Below are 18,402 nucleotides of genomic sequence, written 5' to 3'. Positions count from 1 at the left end.
AACTAATTACTTGCCACTGGACTTAATGTTGGGTTTCATTTTCATAGGCTCTAAGCACACTTCCATAACCTGCTGATATCAGGTGGTGCTTTGGGTGCTTGGCACTGAAAAAGTGAGGCTTCATTATCTACAAATTTAGTCAAATTGATAAGCCAGCTAGGAAATGATGGACTAATGTATTGGAATCTGCAAAAAAATTGGAAACACTGAGTGTTTCCTGACAGTCATGGAGAGGTGCCATAGCTAATGAGCCTGATCCATTTTTTTCACCATCACTGACAGGCTGGCAGGCACAGGCCGCTCTACAAAGCAGCAGTCTTCTGCTAATGCACTTGATGTCACCCAAAAATACATCCAGTGCTTGAAACCAGCCCATTACTACACACTGGCACATTTCAGTGGTGGAATTCATCTTAGCACTGTCCTTGTATATATCCCTACTGTGTGTGATCCTTTCGTAAGATATGAAGGTTTTCATACAGCTGGAAGGAGAAGAGAATGGCAGAATTTCACTCTGAACTCAAATCCAGAAGTGGCCAGTGCAGAAACTGTAGAAAATTGGATGATCTCATTACAGCAAGAGCTGGATGTGTAAGGCAGTTGGCAGAGGTATTCATCTTTTACATAATTGGCTCTAACGCAGTCCAAGTCAGTAGGGTCAGTGAAGCTTCACTGTTTTAAAGTTGCTTTGCAAAAGCAGTGAAACAAACTGCTCATCTGTCATGCTGGGGGCATTGCCCATCGAGGGACAAACAGCAACATGCCAATGTGGGCTGCTATTGAGGAAAAAATCATAGAGCCATAGAATTGTTTGGGTTGCAAAATCACAGAATCAGCCAGGTTGGAAGAGACCTCCAAGCTCATTCAGTCCCACCTATCACCCAGCCCTGGCCAATCAACTAGACCATGGCACTAAGTGCCTCTTTCAAACACATCCAGGGACAGTGACTCCACTTCCCTGGGCAGCCCATTCCAATGGCAAATCACCCTCCTGGGGAAGAACTTCCTCCTAACATTCAGCCTATACCTCCCCTGGCACAGCTTGAGACTGTGTCCTTCCCCACATTCACCAGGTGGGTAGCCTGATCATAAAAGGAGATCAGGGCTGGTGAGGCAGGACCTGCCCTTCCTAAACCCATGCTGGCTGGGCCTGATCCCTTGGCCATGCTGTAGGTGCTTTATGATGGCATTCACAAAAGATCTTTAAGGTCATCTAGTCCATTCATTCTCTAACTCTACCAAGGCTGATTCTAAACCATGTCCCTCAGCACCTGTTATGAAGGGGTAATTAGAGATTGTTTTTTTTTCTCTCCAAATTAATATTGTTTATTTATTTTGATATTCAGAACTTTCCCCACCCACAAATTTTAATTATCAGTTCTTTACATGGGCATGGAAACATTTTACAGATGATAACTAGATCTAGTAATAACCAGCAAAATATATAAACATTAACTGAACTGGAAGAGAATGCTCTTGTGGCCAAATACTGCTTGCCCACTAGATGGACTCAAGGAGCTCTTTCCTGTTTATGGCAGAAGGCAATGGAGAATTACAAAGAGGCTTCAAGTATTTCCTCACAAAATTATTACTACCTGACTTGTGGGGCTAGCCACAGTCCCAGACAGTACCCAAATGCTTTCAGAGAGCTCTGCTGCTGTCTTCTCAGCTGCTGAGACCTCTGAATCTTCCCAGGCTTCTGGAGAAAGGAGGCAGACAATCTCTGACCTCATCTCCTGGCTCTTCTGGATGATCTGTGTATCTCCAGGACTTCTTGTCTTGGCAGGAGACTTTCAGATGCAGGCAGGGTGTCTTGTGATGTGCAGTCTCAGCATGGTGTCACGCTGGCTACTCAGGCTTTTAGAGTCTGTTCCTTGAACTCGAGGCAGTGGAGCTTCCAGGCAAACAATAAGGCAGTGAGCGATGGCAGCAGGCACAAAGAGAAGGGCAGAGCATGTTGCTTACCTGCCTATCTCCTATCGATGTGGGCCAAGACTACTTGCCCTCTGGACACAGCTCATCAGAATGGCAGTTAGCCATTGACTATACTAGTTAAAGCCATAGGCTTGCTTTACCCAAATTTGGCAGAAGCACAGGCCTTGCACAAGGTAGGCACAAGCTAAGTGTGTGTACCTTGTTTACCACAGGAGAAAAAAACATGTCTGGGCAAGCCAGTGCACATATAAGCCTATTTCTGGCCCATTAAGCCTACCACAACAGAGCCACATCTCTGCCTCTGTGATGAAGTATTTAATCATTTTCCTGGGCAGCCAGTTCTGGGGTTTGAGGTGTCTTGGAGAGAAGAAGTTTCTCTAATCTCCAACCTGAACTTCCCCTGGTGCAACTTGAGGCCATTTCCTCTGATTCTATCACTTGTTGCTTGGGAGAAGGGACAACACCTGCTTGGCTCTGACCTCCCTTAGGGAGTTGCAGAGAGACAGGAGGTCATTTCTGCTTGTCAGGATTTGAAGTAGTCAAATAACAAAGAGAGTTTCAAGAGCTTATGGGAGCCTGGAAGATCTGATGTCATTACATTCAATGAGCAACCATCATTTGGACACCTGTATAGACAGCAGTGACTGTGTAATAGAATCACAGAAACATTCTGGTTGGAAGAGCCCCTCAGGAGCACCAAGTCCAGCTGATATCCCTACTCCACAAGGTGCACCCTCACCCATATCCCCAAGCATCACATTCAAATGATGTTTAACACATGCAGGGTTGGTGACTCCAGTACCTTCCTGGGCAGCACATTCTAATGCCTGACTAATCTTTCTGGGGAAAAAGTGTTTCCTAATGGCTAGTCCAAATCACAGTTTGAGGCTTCTGTGAGAAGAGACCAGCACCAACCTCTCCACAACCTCCTAAACCTACAAGTTTTGTTGATTTATATTTCAGCAAAACCTTTTGTGTTTTTAAAGTAGTCTAGGTTGGAGTATTTCATACTATAGAATCAAGTTCCATTTCTTAGAACTATAGAATCATTTTAGTTGGAAAAGACCTTTAAGATTACCAAATCTAAACATTATCTAACTCTGGCAATTTCCAGACAGTTTTGGATATTATCATAACAGCAACTGTGGCTAAACAAGTTCTGTAAGGGCTCTAGAGTTTGTATTTTAGAATAGTCTGAAGCTGTTGATCTTAAGTGGAGAAACTTGGTGGAGGCTTAATACAGATGAAAAAGAATGGGGTGATTGGACTAGATCTCCAGAGGTCCATTCTGCCCCCTGTCATTCTGTGACTTGTTCTGCAATATGGAGTCTCAGAAAAAACCCTAAGCCCCTGCTATATTAATAGACATTAAATAGGGATATTACCAAGTAAGGGTAGATATTAAGTGAGCAAAAAGGGCAGAAACTGACAAAATAGAGCAATGTATGTCTTTGAGTTAAAATTAAGGCAAAAGGACAAGACGAAAGGGCCTTAAGTTGCACCAGGGGAGGTTTAGATTGGATATTAGGAAAGAGTGGTCAGGCACTGAAACAGACTGCTCGAGGAAGTGGTGGAGCCAACATCTCTGGAGGTGTTCAAAAGACCTGGCACTTTGGGACACTGCTTAGTGGCTGTAGCGGTGTTGGGTTGATGGTTGGACTCGATGATTTTAAAGGCTGTTTCCAGTCTCAATTCTATGCTTTTGCATAGCAATGAGTATCAGTCTGTGTCTGGGAGGATCTGAAACAGCGGAATGCCACCACAGACAACAGCAAGGTGAGTCTGCAATCCAAGCAGAGAGACGATGCAGTGAATTTCAGCCTCTGCAAGACACTCCACGCAGCCTGCAGAACATAACCATTTGTCTGCTTGTTTATGCCCCTCTCCTTTGTATTAAGCTATGTAGTAGCCCTGGGAAGGCCCTGCAGCAAAGGATGATTGATGCACTTAAAAGGGAATTTCATCTTGCACTTGGAGGACAAGCGCAGCTGCTCTGCCTTTGCTCTCCGTTTATGCAGTACATTCTTTGCTTCATGCTTTTTGAGTCCTTGAGCATAATCAAAATAGTGCAGGCTGGCTGCAATCTTGAAGTAAAGAGAAGGCTTCAAGGACACCTTGTAGTAGCCTTCCAGTATCTGAAGGGGGTCTGTAGGAAGGCTGGGGAGGGACTATTGATAAGGTCTTGTAATGACAGGATGAGGAGTAATGAATAACTGGAAGAGGGGAGATTCAAACTAGATGTTAGGAAAGGGTTCTTTACAGTGAGTGTGGTGAGACACTGGCACAGGTTGCCCAGGGAGGTTGTGGATGCTTCCTCCCTAGAGGTGTCTAAGGCCAGGTTGGATGACGCCTTGAGTCAACCTGTTCTAGTGGTGAGCTTTGAGGTCCTTTCCAACCTAAACCATTCTATGATTCTATATCCTTTTCTCCTTAATGTTTTAATCTCAGAGTCATGGGATGGTGGGGGCTGGAAGAGACCTGTGGAGATGATCCAGCCCAACTCCCCTTCTGAAGCAGGCTTACCTAGAGTGGGTTGCACAGGAATGTGTCCAGATGGGTTTCAAAAGTCTCTGGAGAAGGACATCCCACAATCTTTCTGGGTAGCCTATTCCAGTGCTGTGGCACCCTCAAAGTAATGAAGTTTTTTCCTGAAGTCCAAGTGAAACCAGATCAGTGTGCATTGTTCTCAAGGCAGCCAACCTATTGGCATCAGAAACCAAAGACTATACAACTGAAGGGCGTATGAAAGACAACACAACAATGCTCCTTGGTTTACAGGCTTATTAGGTGACAAACACACTCATTCCTTCCACTGTGGCTTGTTGCCTATTCAGACTAAGAAGAGTGTTTGGCTGGATGGCATTGTTTAAAAAATGCCTCCTCTGTCTGCACTGAAATATTAATCCACTATTTTGCATTAAGTTACTTCCTTGTTCGTATTTCCTTATGTGCAGCATTCTCTGGTATCGTTCTGATGCCTGCTAATAACTCTGCAGATCCAAGAGTCAGAACAATCCCCTAGAAACTTCTTGCTAATGGAATATTGGAAGTCAGTCATTTCAATAGCACTGTCTTATAGCACTTTCCTGATCACTAAAATCACTCCTTGCTTTTTAATTTTTAATACACACACCCCCACCCCCAAAAATAGCTTTATCTTCCTCTTAAGACTTTTCCATCTTATCCTGCTCTCTTGTGAAAGGAAATAAATAAGGGAAGGCTGGGAAGGTTGTACGTTTCCATACCACCAGCACTCAGGTGCATCATTTTGACTTCAGCAGGGTTGAAATCATTGCTGCTTAAAGGATTCTTCCCTAAGCCTGAATGTGGGGTCCTCTGCTTTGATCACAACCTCATGCAAAGCTCCTGGCTTGAGGAACAGTGGTTGGAAGTAGCTTGGTAGAGGGGGATCTGGGGGTGCTGGTTGACAGCTAACTAAACAGGAGCCAACAGTGTGTTCAAGTGACCAAGAAGGGCACTATCCTGTACTGGGGACAGTGCAGCTAGCACTGGTAAGTTCCCCTATACTGGGCACTGGTAAGGTCTCACCTGGGGTATTGGTGTTCAGTTTTGGACCCCTCACTACAAGAAAGACATTGAGGAGCTGGCATGGGTCCATAAACAGGCAACAAGGCTAGGGAAGGGTCTTGAACACAAGTTGTGTGATCAGTGGCTGAGGGAGCTGGGGTTGTTCAGCCTGGAAAAGAGGAGGCTGAGGGAGAACCTTACTGCTCTCTACAGCTCCTTGAAAGGAGGCTGGAGTGAGGTGGGGACTAGTATCTTCTCCCAGGTAACAAGTGGCAGGGGAGAAGAACTGGACTCAAGCTGTCCCAGGAGAGGTTTAGATAGGATATGAGGAAAAAAAAAAATCTCTTAAAAGATGATTGAGCACTGGAACAGGCTGCCCCAGGAAGTGGTGGAGTTGCCATCCCTGGAGGAGTTCAAGACATCTGGATGAGAAGCTTAGGGATGTGGTCTAAGAGCTGCATATAGAGAAGTGTTAGGTTATGGTTGGACTGGATGGTCTTAAAGCTTTTCTCAACCAGGTGATTCTGATTCCATCTCACAGTATTATTTATACCTCTACAGCAACTGTTGCATGGCACAGGAAAACCCAGCTCATATGCCCTCAGAGCTTGCCTTGAGAAACCTCATAACCTCTACAGTTTAAAAAGAGTGTAGTGTGTACCCAGCACTGCCACAAACCTCAGGTGCTCAGGGAGCAACAACTCTTCCAGTCACAGTTAAGTGACTTAGTTTACCAAGTGATGGGTGGGCAGGTGGGGGGGGTCATGCCAAGGGAGCCAGGCATATGGACCTGCCAGAGCTTCTGGTAGTGAGAAATGTTCAGGGAATCATGGTATCATGCAACTGTTGGAGGAGACCTTTGAGATCAAGTCCAACCAATGGCCAAGAGCTCACAGTCCCACCACTACTGCTAGGCTACTCCATCTAAACCGTGTGCCTCAACACTGTATCCGCATCTCTTTTAAATGTCTCCTGGGATGGGGACACCCCCCCCTCCCCCAGGCAGCCTGTTGCAGTGCCTGAGAACCCCTTCTATGGAGAAATTTTTCCTAATGTCCAACCTGAACCTCTCTGGCTGCAGCTTGAGGCTATTTTTTCTGCCATGCTGTGCTGCTGCTTATGGAATCATAGAATCAGTCAGGGTCATAAGAGACCACAAGGGTCATTTAGCTCAAACTCCCTTGCCATGGGCAGGGACACCTCACACTAGATAAGGCTGTCTAGAGCTTCATCCAGTCTGGCCTTAAAGAACTCCAGTGATGAGGCTTCCGCTACCTCCCCAGGCAACCTGTTCCAGGGTCTCACCACTCTCACAGTGAAGAACTTCTTCCTAATGTCCAGTCTGAAGGTACCCATTTCTAGCTTTGTTCCATTCCCCCTCAGTCCTGCTTACCCTTGGAGAAAGCGTTTTTTACCTGGGTCCTGATGAAATGTTTGGCATGCAGTAGGGTTTACACTGTATATTCTAAGTGCTGGGGGAATGACTTTTGTTGCAAACTGAGTCCTGGTTCTCTGACTGTTACAATGTCTGACAGTGTGCTGGTGGGCAGTGATGACATCCAAGCATACCTGTGCATTCTCCAGGCACCACTCAGTGCTACACTTACCCATTTCTGTGGATCAGAACATTTAAAAACTAGTATAAGCTGCAGGCTAATACAGTACAGACAAAAACCAGTACAGTTACTGAAGTGCAAGCATTGCCTGTGCAGTTTCCCCTTGAGCTCCAGACATGCATAACAATGTGAGACATCCTCTGCTTAGAACTTTCTGACATGTTGCTATCCTTTCTGATTGTCTAATCTACTTTTTCTTAAAGGTCTGAATGGTGTCATTACTGTCAGCATTCAAAAGACAGCATGTCATCTTGGCCTGGTGTGTGAATTATGTAGAAACACCGATTTAGTGCTTTATTTCCTATAGCGATCACACACACAGCCGTGTCGGACTTCATCTATCCTTTAGCTTTTAGGCAAGAATGATCCTTGCAAACCTAGCAAATATTGTCAGCAATCATAAACTATTCTGAAATGTTCATCACCGACTACAGACAGTGAGGCTTGTACCAGTAGCCACTTTTACAGGTGTTTACTTTTTCAGTTTTGGAAGCTTCTAGGGGTTCATATTTTTGTGCGTTCGTGATGGCTCTCCAGCTGCTTGCTTTACAGAGCATGGTCTCAATTACCTGAAACATCAGCCAGACTACTCTATAAATCTGGAAATGAACGTATAAGCTGGATATTAGGAGGAAGTTCTTCACAGAGAGAGTGATTTCCCATTGGAATGGGCTGCCCAGGGAGGTGGTGGAGGCACCGTCCCTGGAGGTCTTCAAGCAAAGACTGGATGAGGCACTTAGTGCCATGGTCTAGTTGACTGGAGAGGGCTGGGTGATAGGTTGGAGTGGATGATCTTGGAGGTCTCTTCCAACCTGGTTGGTTCTGTGATAACTTTTTATCTTTTTCCTTGACTGTACATAACCTGATCTCATTCCTTTTCTAACACCGAAACTAAATGCCTGTAGTAAGTTCTATGCATGCAGCTGGTCATTGTGGTACCTACAGTACCTGTCCTGGAAGTAGAAATACAAATCACAGCACTTTTAGTGTCTTAGTCTGTTTTGATGGGAACTGTTCAATCATAAGGTAAGAGCAATCATGCTGGATGAGAGCTGGGGCCCTTGGGGCCAGTGTGGTGGTAGGTCTGATGGGGCAAATGTGGGCTTATCCATGCCCAGACGTGTTTGCCTGCCCCTTCCTCCAGTGCTGGGGAGGTAACCCTGGGAAGGGGGGGCGAAAGCCCTGGCTTTGCTTAATAGGGTGAGGGCTGGCAAAGTGCCATTCCAATAGGCTAATCGATGGCCAATACCCCACTAGTCATGGGCTGGATACTGATAAAAGGGAGGAGCAGGTAGCACGAGGCTGCTGCTGCCTCATTTTGCATCCCGACTTTGCTTGGAGAGTTTACTAGAAACGAGCTCCACATGCGTGCTTGCGGACGCCTTGCGTCGCCCTCAGCGTGGCCCTGTGCTGAGCCCGTGCACACCTCAACACGTCCTGCCTGCCCCTGAAAGTCTTCCTGCTACGACCACACGTCCTGGAGGTACACAGATCGTCCAGAGGAGCCCGGGACCAGGTCAGGCATTGTCGGGCTCCGTTCAACCGAAGCCTGGGAGAAATCGAGTCCCAGCGGCCAGTCGGGCAGAGCTGCACCTGCTTTGGGTGCTGCCCGATTTATAGTGTTGTGAGTGAACACTTACAAGCCTCTGCAGCATAACATTTGCGTTTGCCACCGTAAGAAACGAGCGCTCTGCTTTCGCCCGTGCCCTGCCTCTAGGCCTTTCCAACCTCTGCGTTCTTTCAAGCCGTGTCTAAGTTTCTGCCGAGTTTTCACGTTAGTAAACAGTTGTCGTCGTTGTTGACAATCATTGCCCGGAGAGCAAAATTAATGCAGCTGGTGCGGTTCGCAGAATCCTTTCGGGCCCGGGAGCAGCCCGCGCGCGGCGGGTCCGGGGAGCAGCCCGCGAGCAGCCTGCGCGTGTCGCGTTCGGGGAGCAGCCCGCGTGTGCTGGGTCCGGGGAACCAGCCCGGGAGCAGCCTGCGTGTGCCGGGTCCGGGGAACCATCTCGGGAGCAGCCCGCGTGTGCTGGGGCCCGCGGGTCCGGGGAGCAGCCCGCGTGTGCTGGGTCCGGGGAACCAGCCCGGGAGCAGCCCGCGCGTGCCGGGTCCGGGGAACCAGCCCGGGAGCAGCCCGCGCGTGCCGGGTCCGGGGAACCAGCCCGGGAGCAGCCCGCGCGTGCCGGGTCCGGGGAACCAGCCCGGGAGCAGCCCGCGCGTGCCGGGTCCGGGGAACCAGCCCGGGAGCAGCCCGCGCGTGCCGGGTCCGGGGAACCAGCCCGGGAGCAGCCCCGCGCGTGCCGGGTCCGGGGAACAGCCCGGGAGCAGCCCGCGCGTGCCGGGTCCGGGGAACCAGCCCGGGAGCAGCCCCGCGCGTGCCGGGGCCCGTGGGTCCGGGGAGCAGCCCGCGCGCGCCCCGCGGTCCCTGAGGCGCGCAGGCTCCGCAGGGGGGTAAAAAGGAGCAAGAACGCCACCGATTTCTGTTGGCGCAAGGACTTGTGTTCCAGACGTTACTGCCGCAGCGCTGTGCTCGACACCGCCTTGGACGCGGGTTGGAACAAATGGATGCTTGGGAACGTTTGCGTTCCAGGCTGAGTCAGGTAGAGTGCTCCCGTTTCTTTCTTTGAACTCCAAGTTGGGCAATTTCGGCCTCACAAGGGAGCTGTTCGATTCCCAGTGAGGTTTTCCGCTAGAGGTGTAATTCCCTGTGAGGTCTCTGTGGGGTTGTTATTGCAGCTCAGGGTCTGACAGGCTTCTGAACGTGTTTATTCAGTACATCAAAAATGGAGAAAAGGTGCAGGGCACCTTGCGGCCAGGAGGAGGTTGCTCTCTTCTCTCAGGTGGCCAGCACCAGAACGAGAGGACACAGCCTCAGGCTGCGCTAGGGGAGATTTAGGCTGGAGGTGAGGAGAAAGTTCTTCACTGAGAGAGTCATTGGACACTGGAATGGGCTGCCCGGGGAGGTGGTGGAGTCGCCGTCCCTGGAGCTGTTCAAGGCAGGATTGGACGTGGCACTTGGTGCCATGGTCTGGCCTTGAGCTCTGTGGTAAAGGGTTGGACTTGCTGATCTGTGAGGTCTCTTCCAACCCTGATGATACTGTGATACTGTGGCAGAGCCAGGAAGATACTGAAGGCAGTGGAACATCTGCCTACTGAGGACAGGCTGCGGGAGCTGGGGCTGTCTAGCCTGGAGCAGAGGAGCCTGAGAGGGGACCTCATTTGTGTCTGCGAAGATGGGAAGGGCAGTGTCAGGAGAGAGACAGGCTCTGCACGCTGATAGCCGATGGGCAGTGGGTGCAAGCTGGAGCAGAGGAGGTTCCACTTGAACAGAAGGAGAAGCTTTTTCACTGTAATGGTGCCAAAACACTGGAACAGGCTGCCCAGGGAGGTTGTGGATTCTCCTAGGGAGGAACTCAAAACCTGCCTGGATGCATTCCTGTGTGATTTATTCTAAGTGATCCTGCTCTGGCAGGGGGGTTGGTCTAGATGATCGTTCAAGGTCCTTTCCAGCCTGTAATGTTCTGTTGTTCTGTGAAAACAGTTTAAAAGTGATTTTTAATTTCAGGATGTGGTTTAATGGTTGTGATGATTGACATTTGGACTCAGTGATCTTAAAGATCTTTGCCAGCTGAAATGATTCTGTAATTCTATGGCCAAAAGACTATATGGCTCTTTTTTTTCAGGAGGAAATCTGACAGCATAAGTGTGGATTTACATGTTGGGTAGTTCTGGAACTTTTCTTAGTCCTTGTTGTAGAAGTAAGAAGGCAGTGAGTTTCCTTCTTTGCACTGCTCTTCACAGCCTAATTTTGAGTGTTCAGGTGCTCTTCATTCTGTGGTAACAGGCATATAAATGACAATCGTGTACACCAAACACGTACAAACAGACTTTTGTTTCATTGTGGCATCTTGCCCATGCTGCAGAAGAGTTCCTGGTCCATTGCTGCTGCAAAACCATGCCTGGCAACGCTTCAGCAGCGTCAAACAAATCTCTGTGCCAACAGACCCCAGTGAAGATAAAGATATGACATTTGTCCTCATCCTTTGACTTTCCCCACTTAGACAACCAGGAGCTACTGGTATTCTACCAAGTATTTTGACTCGTCAATGCATTCATCTTATTATTTTTTCTGTCTCAGGCCAACAGGATCAGGGAAGTGATTGTTCCTCTGTGCTGGTTACTAGTGAAGCTGCACCTTGAGTACTGTGTTCAGTTTTGGGCTTCTCATTACAAAGACAGACATTGAGGGGCTGGAGCAGGTCCATAGATTGGGGTTCAATTTTGTGTCCCTCCTGAAGCTAGCAGGGGAACGCCTAACTTATCTGGGAGAGAACAGAGGATATTTGGGTTGCCTTCCAGTTACCATGGATGTGTTGTTCATTTCCATTTCATTGAAATCTTCTGTCTTTCAGCATTTTACCGTGATTCCAGTGGGCATAGTCCAGTGCAGCATTCAAACTTAAACCTTCTCTTTTATGTGAGCTTTTATTTTCTAATGTATTCTTCAGTACATTTTATTCAAAATCAGATGATTCCAAGGTCATGTAGTACCAGAAACCCAGCCTTTTCCAGCAATGCATGGAAAACATGCAAGTCAGTGACCTTGTGAAGTGAGTGAAGCTGAGTTGACAAGACGGGCAGGAACTGGCCTTGCCCCGCTGCAGTGTCAAAATGGGCAGAGGAGTCACTCAGCTGTCCTTTAGCTCAAGCAAAACTGAAGGGAATACTTGGGCTGGGGGAAAGCAAAAGGAAGTTTCAGTTAATTGAATGATCCAAAAAGACCACTTGGAGTTGCAATGAAATATTTAGATGATGTGTGTGGTGTTTGTTTTATTGGGGTGTGTGTGGTTTTTTTTTTTAAGTAGAAGCAGAGAAAAATGCAAAATTTGGATCAGGTTCACAGGGCAGAGCCAGGAATCTGTGGCTAATGCCTACAGTGGAGACATAATGGTGGCACTAAGCTGGAGATGCTCCCCTGGCCTCCCAGCCTGGACTCCACCTGCATCCACTCAGCTGACATGTAGGACCCTGCCTTTGTCAAACACAGATCTGCTTACAAACTCTTCCTGCAAACTTGGCCTAGTGTTCTCCAGCAGTTCACAGAGCTGCCCTGGAAGTGCTGGTGCTCCAGAATACTTCATAGCTCAGGAACAGACCACCATGGGAAATGCTGCTGCACTGAAGATAGATTAGCTGGGTCCTACCTGTCTTGTCCTGGGTCTGGACACTCAAGCAGTTGGCTTCTGTAGGAACTTGCTATTTTTGACACTTCTCTCTTGCTTTAAAACATCATGGAAAATGGCTGAGTGCAGAATTTAAACAATTGTTTACCAAATCCTGTGATACTCTTTCATAAATGCAAATCATAGAATCATGGATTGGTTTGGGATAGAAGGAAACCACCAAAGATCAACCACTCCAAGCCTTCTGCAGTAAGCAGGAACATCTTCCATTAATTCAGGCTGCCCAGAGACTCTTTTTTCCCCTTGCTGCTTGTGGTTTCAGAGATGATTCTGTGCACCAAGACATGCACAGGATATTAAAGATGTAATGGGTTAGTGCCAGAAAGATGGAGCCAGCCTCCTCTTGGTGATGCCCAGTGACAGGACAAGGGGCGATGGGTGGAAGTTGAGGCATAGGAGGTTCCATGTGAACCTGAGGAAGAGTTTTTTTTTTTCCTCTGTGAGGGTGACAGAGCACTGGAACCTGCTGCCCAGGGAGGTTGTGGAGTCTCTTTCTCTGGAGATATTCAAGAATCATCTGAATGCATTCCAGTGTGATCTGCTCTAGGAGATCCTGCTCTGGCAGGGGGGCTGGACCAAATGATCTTTTGAGTTTCCTTCCAGCCCCTGACGTGCTATGAGATTGTCTTGCAGTAGTCCTTTCTTTTTAAATGCAGAAAGTTCTGAAAGGTGGTTTTTTGTTTTGTTTTTTTTTTTTGCAGAGCTTGGAGATCGGAATTAAACCCAGGAAAACACAAATAAAAAGCCTGAAGATCATTCTTTAAGAAAAAAAATGAAAACAAGTAGTCCTGACACAAGTGCATGCTCTTCCCATTGAAAAGGTAAGAGATATAAATGAATTCCTTATTGGGGTGGATGCCAGCTTGAGCTGCAAGGAGGATGAATTTGGCTGTGAAGCCATACTGCGAGTCTGCAGTCTCCCTCGGGGTTTGGTTCTGTTGCAGTGGCTCTGAGATGCTCTGAACATCACTTTCTGGGAACTGCACCTTCCCTAAGTAACTCTGCAGTAACACAAGCCTGAATTGAATCTGTTCAGGCACCTTGAAGTACTCTATTGCCCAGCATGAGTATCACTGCACAGACTCAAAGATCAAGAGAGTGTCCTTGGTTGTCACTCACAAGAGTTAGGTGCTGCTTTGCAGGTGAATACAAAGTGGGATACAGATGATTGAAAGTATGAAAATAGTGTCAGGTTTTTCTTTGCTTTTGTAGGTTGCTAAAACTTTCAGAAAGTTTTTTGTGTTTGGTTGTTTCCCCCCACACACCTTTACATGACTTCTGGATGACAAAAGGCATTATTTAGGTGTGTTGTATTTGTTGAACAGTTTTAGGTCTAATAGTGACTTCAAGCAACCTAATTTTTGTCTCAGGAAGACAATTGAGCTATAAAATCAGTGAATGCAGGAGGTTTATGGCTATCACATCTACAAAATATTCCTTCATTTTTTTGTGGTTTGACTGGGGATGGGAGCTCTCCTGTAAATGGGATGTTCAGTGAAGCACAATGAAGCCGCATAAGAACTCCATCACAATACCAAATAGTACATCTTTATCTTAAAATGGAGTATCTCCAGCTGACTCAACCCTTGCTTACTGCTTTCCACTTGTGAGCAGCTGCACATCAGTACCTTGCTGTTTGTAACTAGGATAGAAGCTGGATGTAGCAACTAATAGGTCATCAAGTAATTACATATGAAGGTCATGGTCAAAAGAGATTCCTTTTGAGAAATCCCCCTGAATGGGGAAAATATTCCTTTTAGTATCTCTAAAACCTTTATTCTGCTTGCCAGTGAGGTCATATCTGGAACACTGTCTGGTTCTAGGCTCCCTGGCAGAAGGAGGACAGGGACTTGATGGACAGAGTACAGAAAAGGGCTACAAAGATGAAAAAAATGGAACATCTCTTTTATGAGGAAAGGCTGAGAGAACTGGGGCTGTTTATTCTGGAAAAGAGAAGACTGAGAGGGGATGCATACAAATGTATCGATGCATACAAATACTTAGAGGGTGGGCATCAGGAGGATGGAACCAGGCTTTTTCTCAGTGGTGCCCAGTGACAGACACAGACTGGAACAGAAGAAGTTTCATCTAAACATGAGGAGGAACTTATTGGTTTTAAGGGTAACAGAGCACTGGAACAGGCTGCCCAGAGAGGTGGTGGAGTCTCCATCTCTGGAGACATTCCAAACCTGCCTGGATGTGTTCCTATGTGACCTGTTCTAGGTGAACTTGCCTTGGCAGGTGGGTCGAATTTGACTTTCTCCAGAGGTCCCTTCCAACCCCTGCCATTCTGCAATTCAATAAGAGTACATGAGAAATGAGTTTTTGTCTGCAGATGGAAACACTGTGTTTCAATGTAAGGTATTAATTCACAAGAATTCAGTGAAGATTGGGTATTTCCTTTTTAAGGATATCTTAAATGGCTTAGTAATGGGTTTGGATTAATGCCAGATGAGGATTTCTTCAATGCAGCTTCCACTGGTGTAAAGAAGTTGTTGTAAGTACATATTTACAAGGCTTTGGTCTGCAACCTGCTTGTCAGGCCAACAGAAAAAGAGGTCTTGGTTCAGTGCTAAATCTAACAGACATCTGGGATTCTCCTGTAAGCTGAAGTAATTTTCCCTGTAGAGGTCACTGTGCAGGACCCAGACCTTCAGACAGTCTCACTTGGGAAGGCTTTGTGAGCATCTCATGAGATAGCAGGAGACCTTGGCTCTGCTGGCATCAGTGACAGCAGAAATCACCTGAGAACTCTGTGGGTCTTGCAGAGCAGGGCCTCTTCATACAGCACATGGCAGTGTATAGATTGGTGCTTACAAGGCAGCCTCTTCAGTCCCTCACAGCTTCCTTCTTCCCTTTCTGGAAGGACAGATTTTGTCTCAGCCAGGCTGAACAGCTTCCTTGGAAAAGGAAGCTAATTTCAGCTCTTTCTGAATGAAGCCATCTGAAATACTGCTAAATGCAAAAGTAGATATTTTGTCAGTTTATTATAATCACAGAATCATAGAAAGGTGAGAACTGGAAGTGACCTGGAGATCTTGAAGTCCAGACCCCCATTACGAACTTTCCTTTGTGGTTTCCCCAGTTTTTGGTAGTTGCATTCAACTTGGTACCACATTCAACTGTAGGAACTTACAGCCCAAGACACATTGCAAGTCACGATGACAAATGAGTCCTTAGGCTTACTTTAAGTGAAAAATTCAAAGCTAGAAAGACGTAGCCAACGTCATGATGGTGATTTAAGCTGTTGCTGATGGTATATTTTTTGTAAGGCCATGGAAGATGCAAAGATATTTGCTTTTATTCCTGGCATTCAATAATTAATATTTTCCTAAGTATCTTCAGTGGAGGGGCAATAATGTTTACTAAGGCTTGGAAAACCCATTCTGAACTAATTAATTCTGCAGTTCAGCAAGAAATAGGCAGATTCAACAAGAAAGAGCAAAGCTCTGTTGAAATAATCTGGTTTGGGGACATCAGTATGAAATTGCACTGAACACCTTTGCTGCTAGTGCTTGGTGTGGCTGAGAAGAAAACCTCAGTAAATGAACATACTTTGACAAGGAGTGATCATACTAAACCCGCAGCTTGTACATTTGGATTTCAGAACTGTGCTCGGATAATCACCTATGGCAGGGCTTGGCATCACTGGAACTGTTGTACAGACTGCTGAATCAGAGATGCTGGCTCTGCAGCCAGCACTGCTACAGACCTTCTGCATGGTCTCGGTCAAATTATTTCACCTTTCTGTGCAGCTTTTTCCTCTGCCACTTCTTACCTGTCTTACCTGCTTAGTCTGGATTGCAAATCTCCATCACAGGCATTCTCTCTGTGTGCCTATGGTCAGTGGAAAGCCTACTCTGAAACCTCAGAGATGGGCGAACTGCCAGTTAGTTATTTACTTGTATTAGCAAGCATGAGGTTTAGCACAATGTGCATTAATGATCTTTTGGTACACTTCTAGCTCATGTTCTTCTCAGTCCAGAGAAAAGAAGGCTGATGGGAGACCTCATTGCTTCCCACAGCTCCCTGAAAGAAGGTTGGAGTGAGGTGGAGGTTAGTCTCTTCTCCTTAGTAACTAGTGATAGGAGAGGAAGTGTCCTCAAACTGCACCAAGGGAGGTTTAGGTTGGATACCAGGAAAAATTTCTTTGCTGCAAGAATGACCAGGCTCTGGAACAAGCTGCCTAGGGAGGTGGTGGAGTCACCATGCCTGGAGCTGTTCAACAAATGTGTGGATATGGCACAGTAGGACATGGTTTAATGACCATGGTGGTGTTGACAGTTGGGCTTGATGATCTTGGAGGTCCTTCCCAACCTTAATGGTTCTGTGATGTTTAAGTGGGGTTACTCAACTTCCTAGCTGTGGTCCTGTTGCCAGTGTCTTAAGCAGACAGCGCTACATGCTTCATGGCGGAAAGTTGAGGCTTAAATTGTCCACTTCCCAAACAGAAGAGTCAGCTGTTTGAGAAATAGAGGTGCAGATATTGTGTGGTTCAGTTCTGAAGATTACCTGCAAAATGAAACTGCTATCCTCTATCAAAACCAACAAAACCAAGTTTGTGCCTTTTTAATCAAAGTTTTTCATTGCTGCCTGTCTTGATCTTTTCTGCTCTTGCCTCTGAAATTTCTTAGACACATAAAATTTACAAAGATAGCAACTGTTACGAGAAGTATTGCAAGCTTGAGGAGCCTGAATGCATTTCTGTGTGATCTGGTATAGGTGATTCTGCTCTGGCAGGGGGATTGGACTGGATGATCTTTCCAGGTCCTTTCGGCCCCTAGCCTTCTGTGGTTGTGTGATATGGCAATCACTCTCTCTGTGAAGAACTTCCTTCTAATATCAACCCTGTACTGCCCCCAGCACAACTTGAGACTGTCCCCTCGTTCTTTTGCTGGTTGCCTAGGAGAAGAGACCAACCCCACCTGACTACAACCTCCCTCCAGGTAGCTGTAGACAGCAATGAGGTCTGAGCCTCCTCTTTAGACAGCACACCCCCAGCTCCCTCAGCCTCTATTCACCAGGGCTGTGTTCCAGGCCCCTCACCAGCTTTGTTGCCCTTCTCTGGACATATTCCAATATCTCAACATCTCTCTTGAATTGAGGAGCCCAGAACTGGACACAGTACTCAAGGTGTGGCCTGACCAGTGCTGAGTCCAGGGGCAGAATAACCTCCCTTGTCCTACTGGCCACATTGTTCCTGATCCAGGCCAGGATGCCATTGGCTCTCTTGGCCACCTGGGCACACTGCTGGCTCATGTTCAGCTACTACCTACCAGTACCCTCCATGTCCCTTTCTGCCTGGCTGCTTAGTTTATCTCATTCCATTCATACCTGTCTCTCTTGTTTTCCTTTCTGCCTAGAGAGACCCTCTGGTGTGTTTGTAAAACATGTATGCAGTTTTAGAAAGTTCAGGTCGTTTCTTATCCTTGTTTCTAAAGGGTTAACTGCATCCAAGTTTAGCTGCTTCTTCCAGGGCTCCCTGTGCATTCAGGTTCTCACTTCGGGTATTTTTCACCGTTAGATTAGAGCACAACCCCTTGCCCCCCATTTGTCCAAACATATCTACTAATGCTGTGCTCCCACTGAAGAGGAGGGGTGGGTCACCTCCCGGCTGATGGATATATCCTGATGGAAACCACTCGAGCAAGTACTTGGCTGCCTTTAGAAACGAAAGGGGAAGGTTTGGGATGCTGAGGCAACTGTCTGTGATAGGATACCCCTTCCTCGATGCCGGGCCAGTGCCTGAGATCAAGGGAAGTCGGTGTAAGGCAGCTTTGGGAGGTCTGAGTGACAGGAGTGGCAGCAATAAATTGTTCCCTTAGGCTGCTGCAGCCATTAGGATGCTTAATAAATATTTATAGCCCCTCACCGGGGAGCTGATTGAGACGGGGACAACCCCCACCCATCAGCTGCAGCCGAGCCGGGGAACGGATCCCAGAACGGAGGGGCAAATGCGCGCAGTCGGGCCGCGTCGCCACCGCGCCCGCGGAGATGCTCGGGACGGTCCTTGACACTCCAGAGCTCTTCCTTTGCAGCTCCCTCCCCTTCCCTGTTAGGGGCTGCGGGCACCCTCAGGGCAG

General features: G+C 47.3%; 1 protein-coding gene across 9 annotated transcripts in view; it reads left to right on the top strand.

Annotated features, from left to right (window-relative positions):
* The window catches only part of KIAA1217 (KIAA1217 ortholog), a 501,320-nt gene that overhangs the window by 46,178 nt on the left and 436,740 nt on the right, over positions 1 to 18,402 (top strand). For 8 of the 9 annotated variants that reach the window (XM_064162493.1, XM_064162489.1, XM_064162494.1 and 5 more), the window contains exon 2: positions 13,021 to 13,140. Coding sequence is in view for 1 of the 9 variants with exons in the window: in XM_064162489.1 (XP_064018559.1) it covers positions 13,121 to 13,140 (20 nt within the window). In the remaining 8 variants the exon portion in view is untranslated. Of the gene's footprint in view, positions 1 to 3,645; positions 3,712 to 13,020; positions 13,141 to 18,402 lie in introns of all 9 variants that reach the window. The other variant, XM_064162485.1, reaches the window with a different exon arrangement.

This window comes from Pogoniulus pusillus, chromosome 23, assembly GCF_015220805.1.
Source record: "Pogoniulus pusillus isolate bPogPus1 chromosome 23, bPogPus1.pri, whole genome shotgun sequence".
Taxonomy (NCBI): domain Eukaryota; kingdom Metazoa; phylum Chordata; class Aves; order Piciformes; family Lybiidae; genus Pogoniulus; species Pogoniulus pusillus.
The sequence above is the reverse complement of the archived record's forward strand: the minus strand, read 5'-3'. Positions and strand labels throughout refer to the sequence as shown.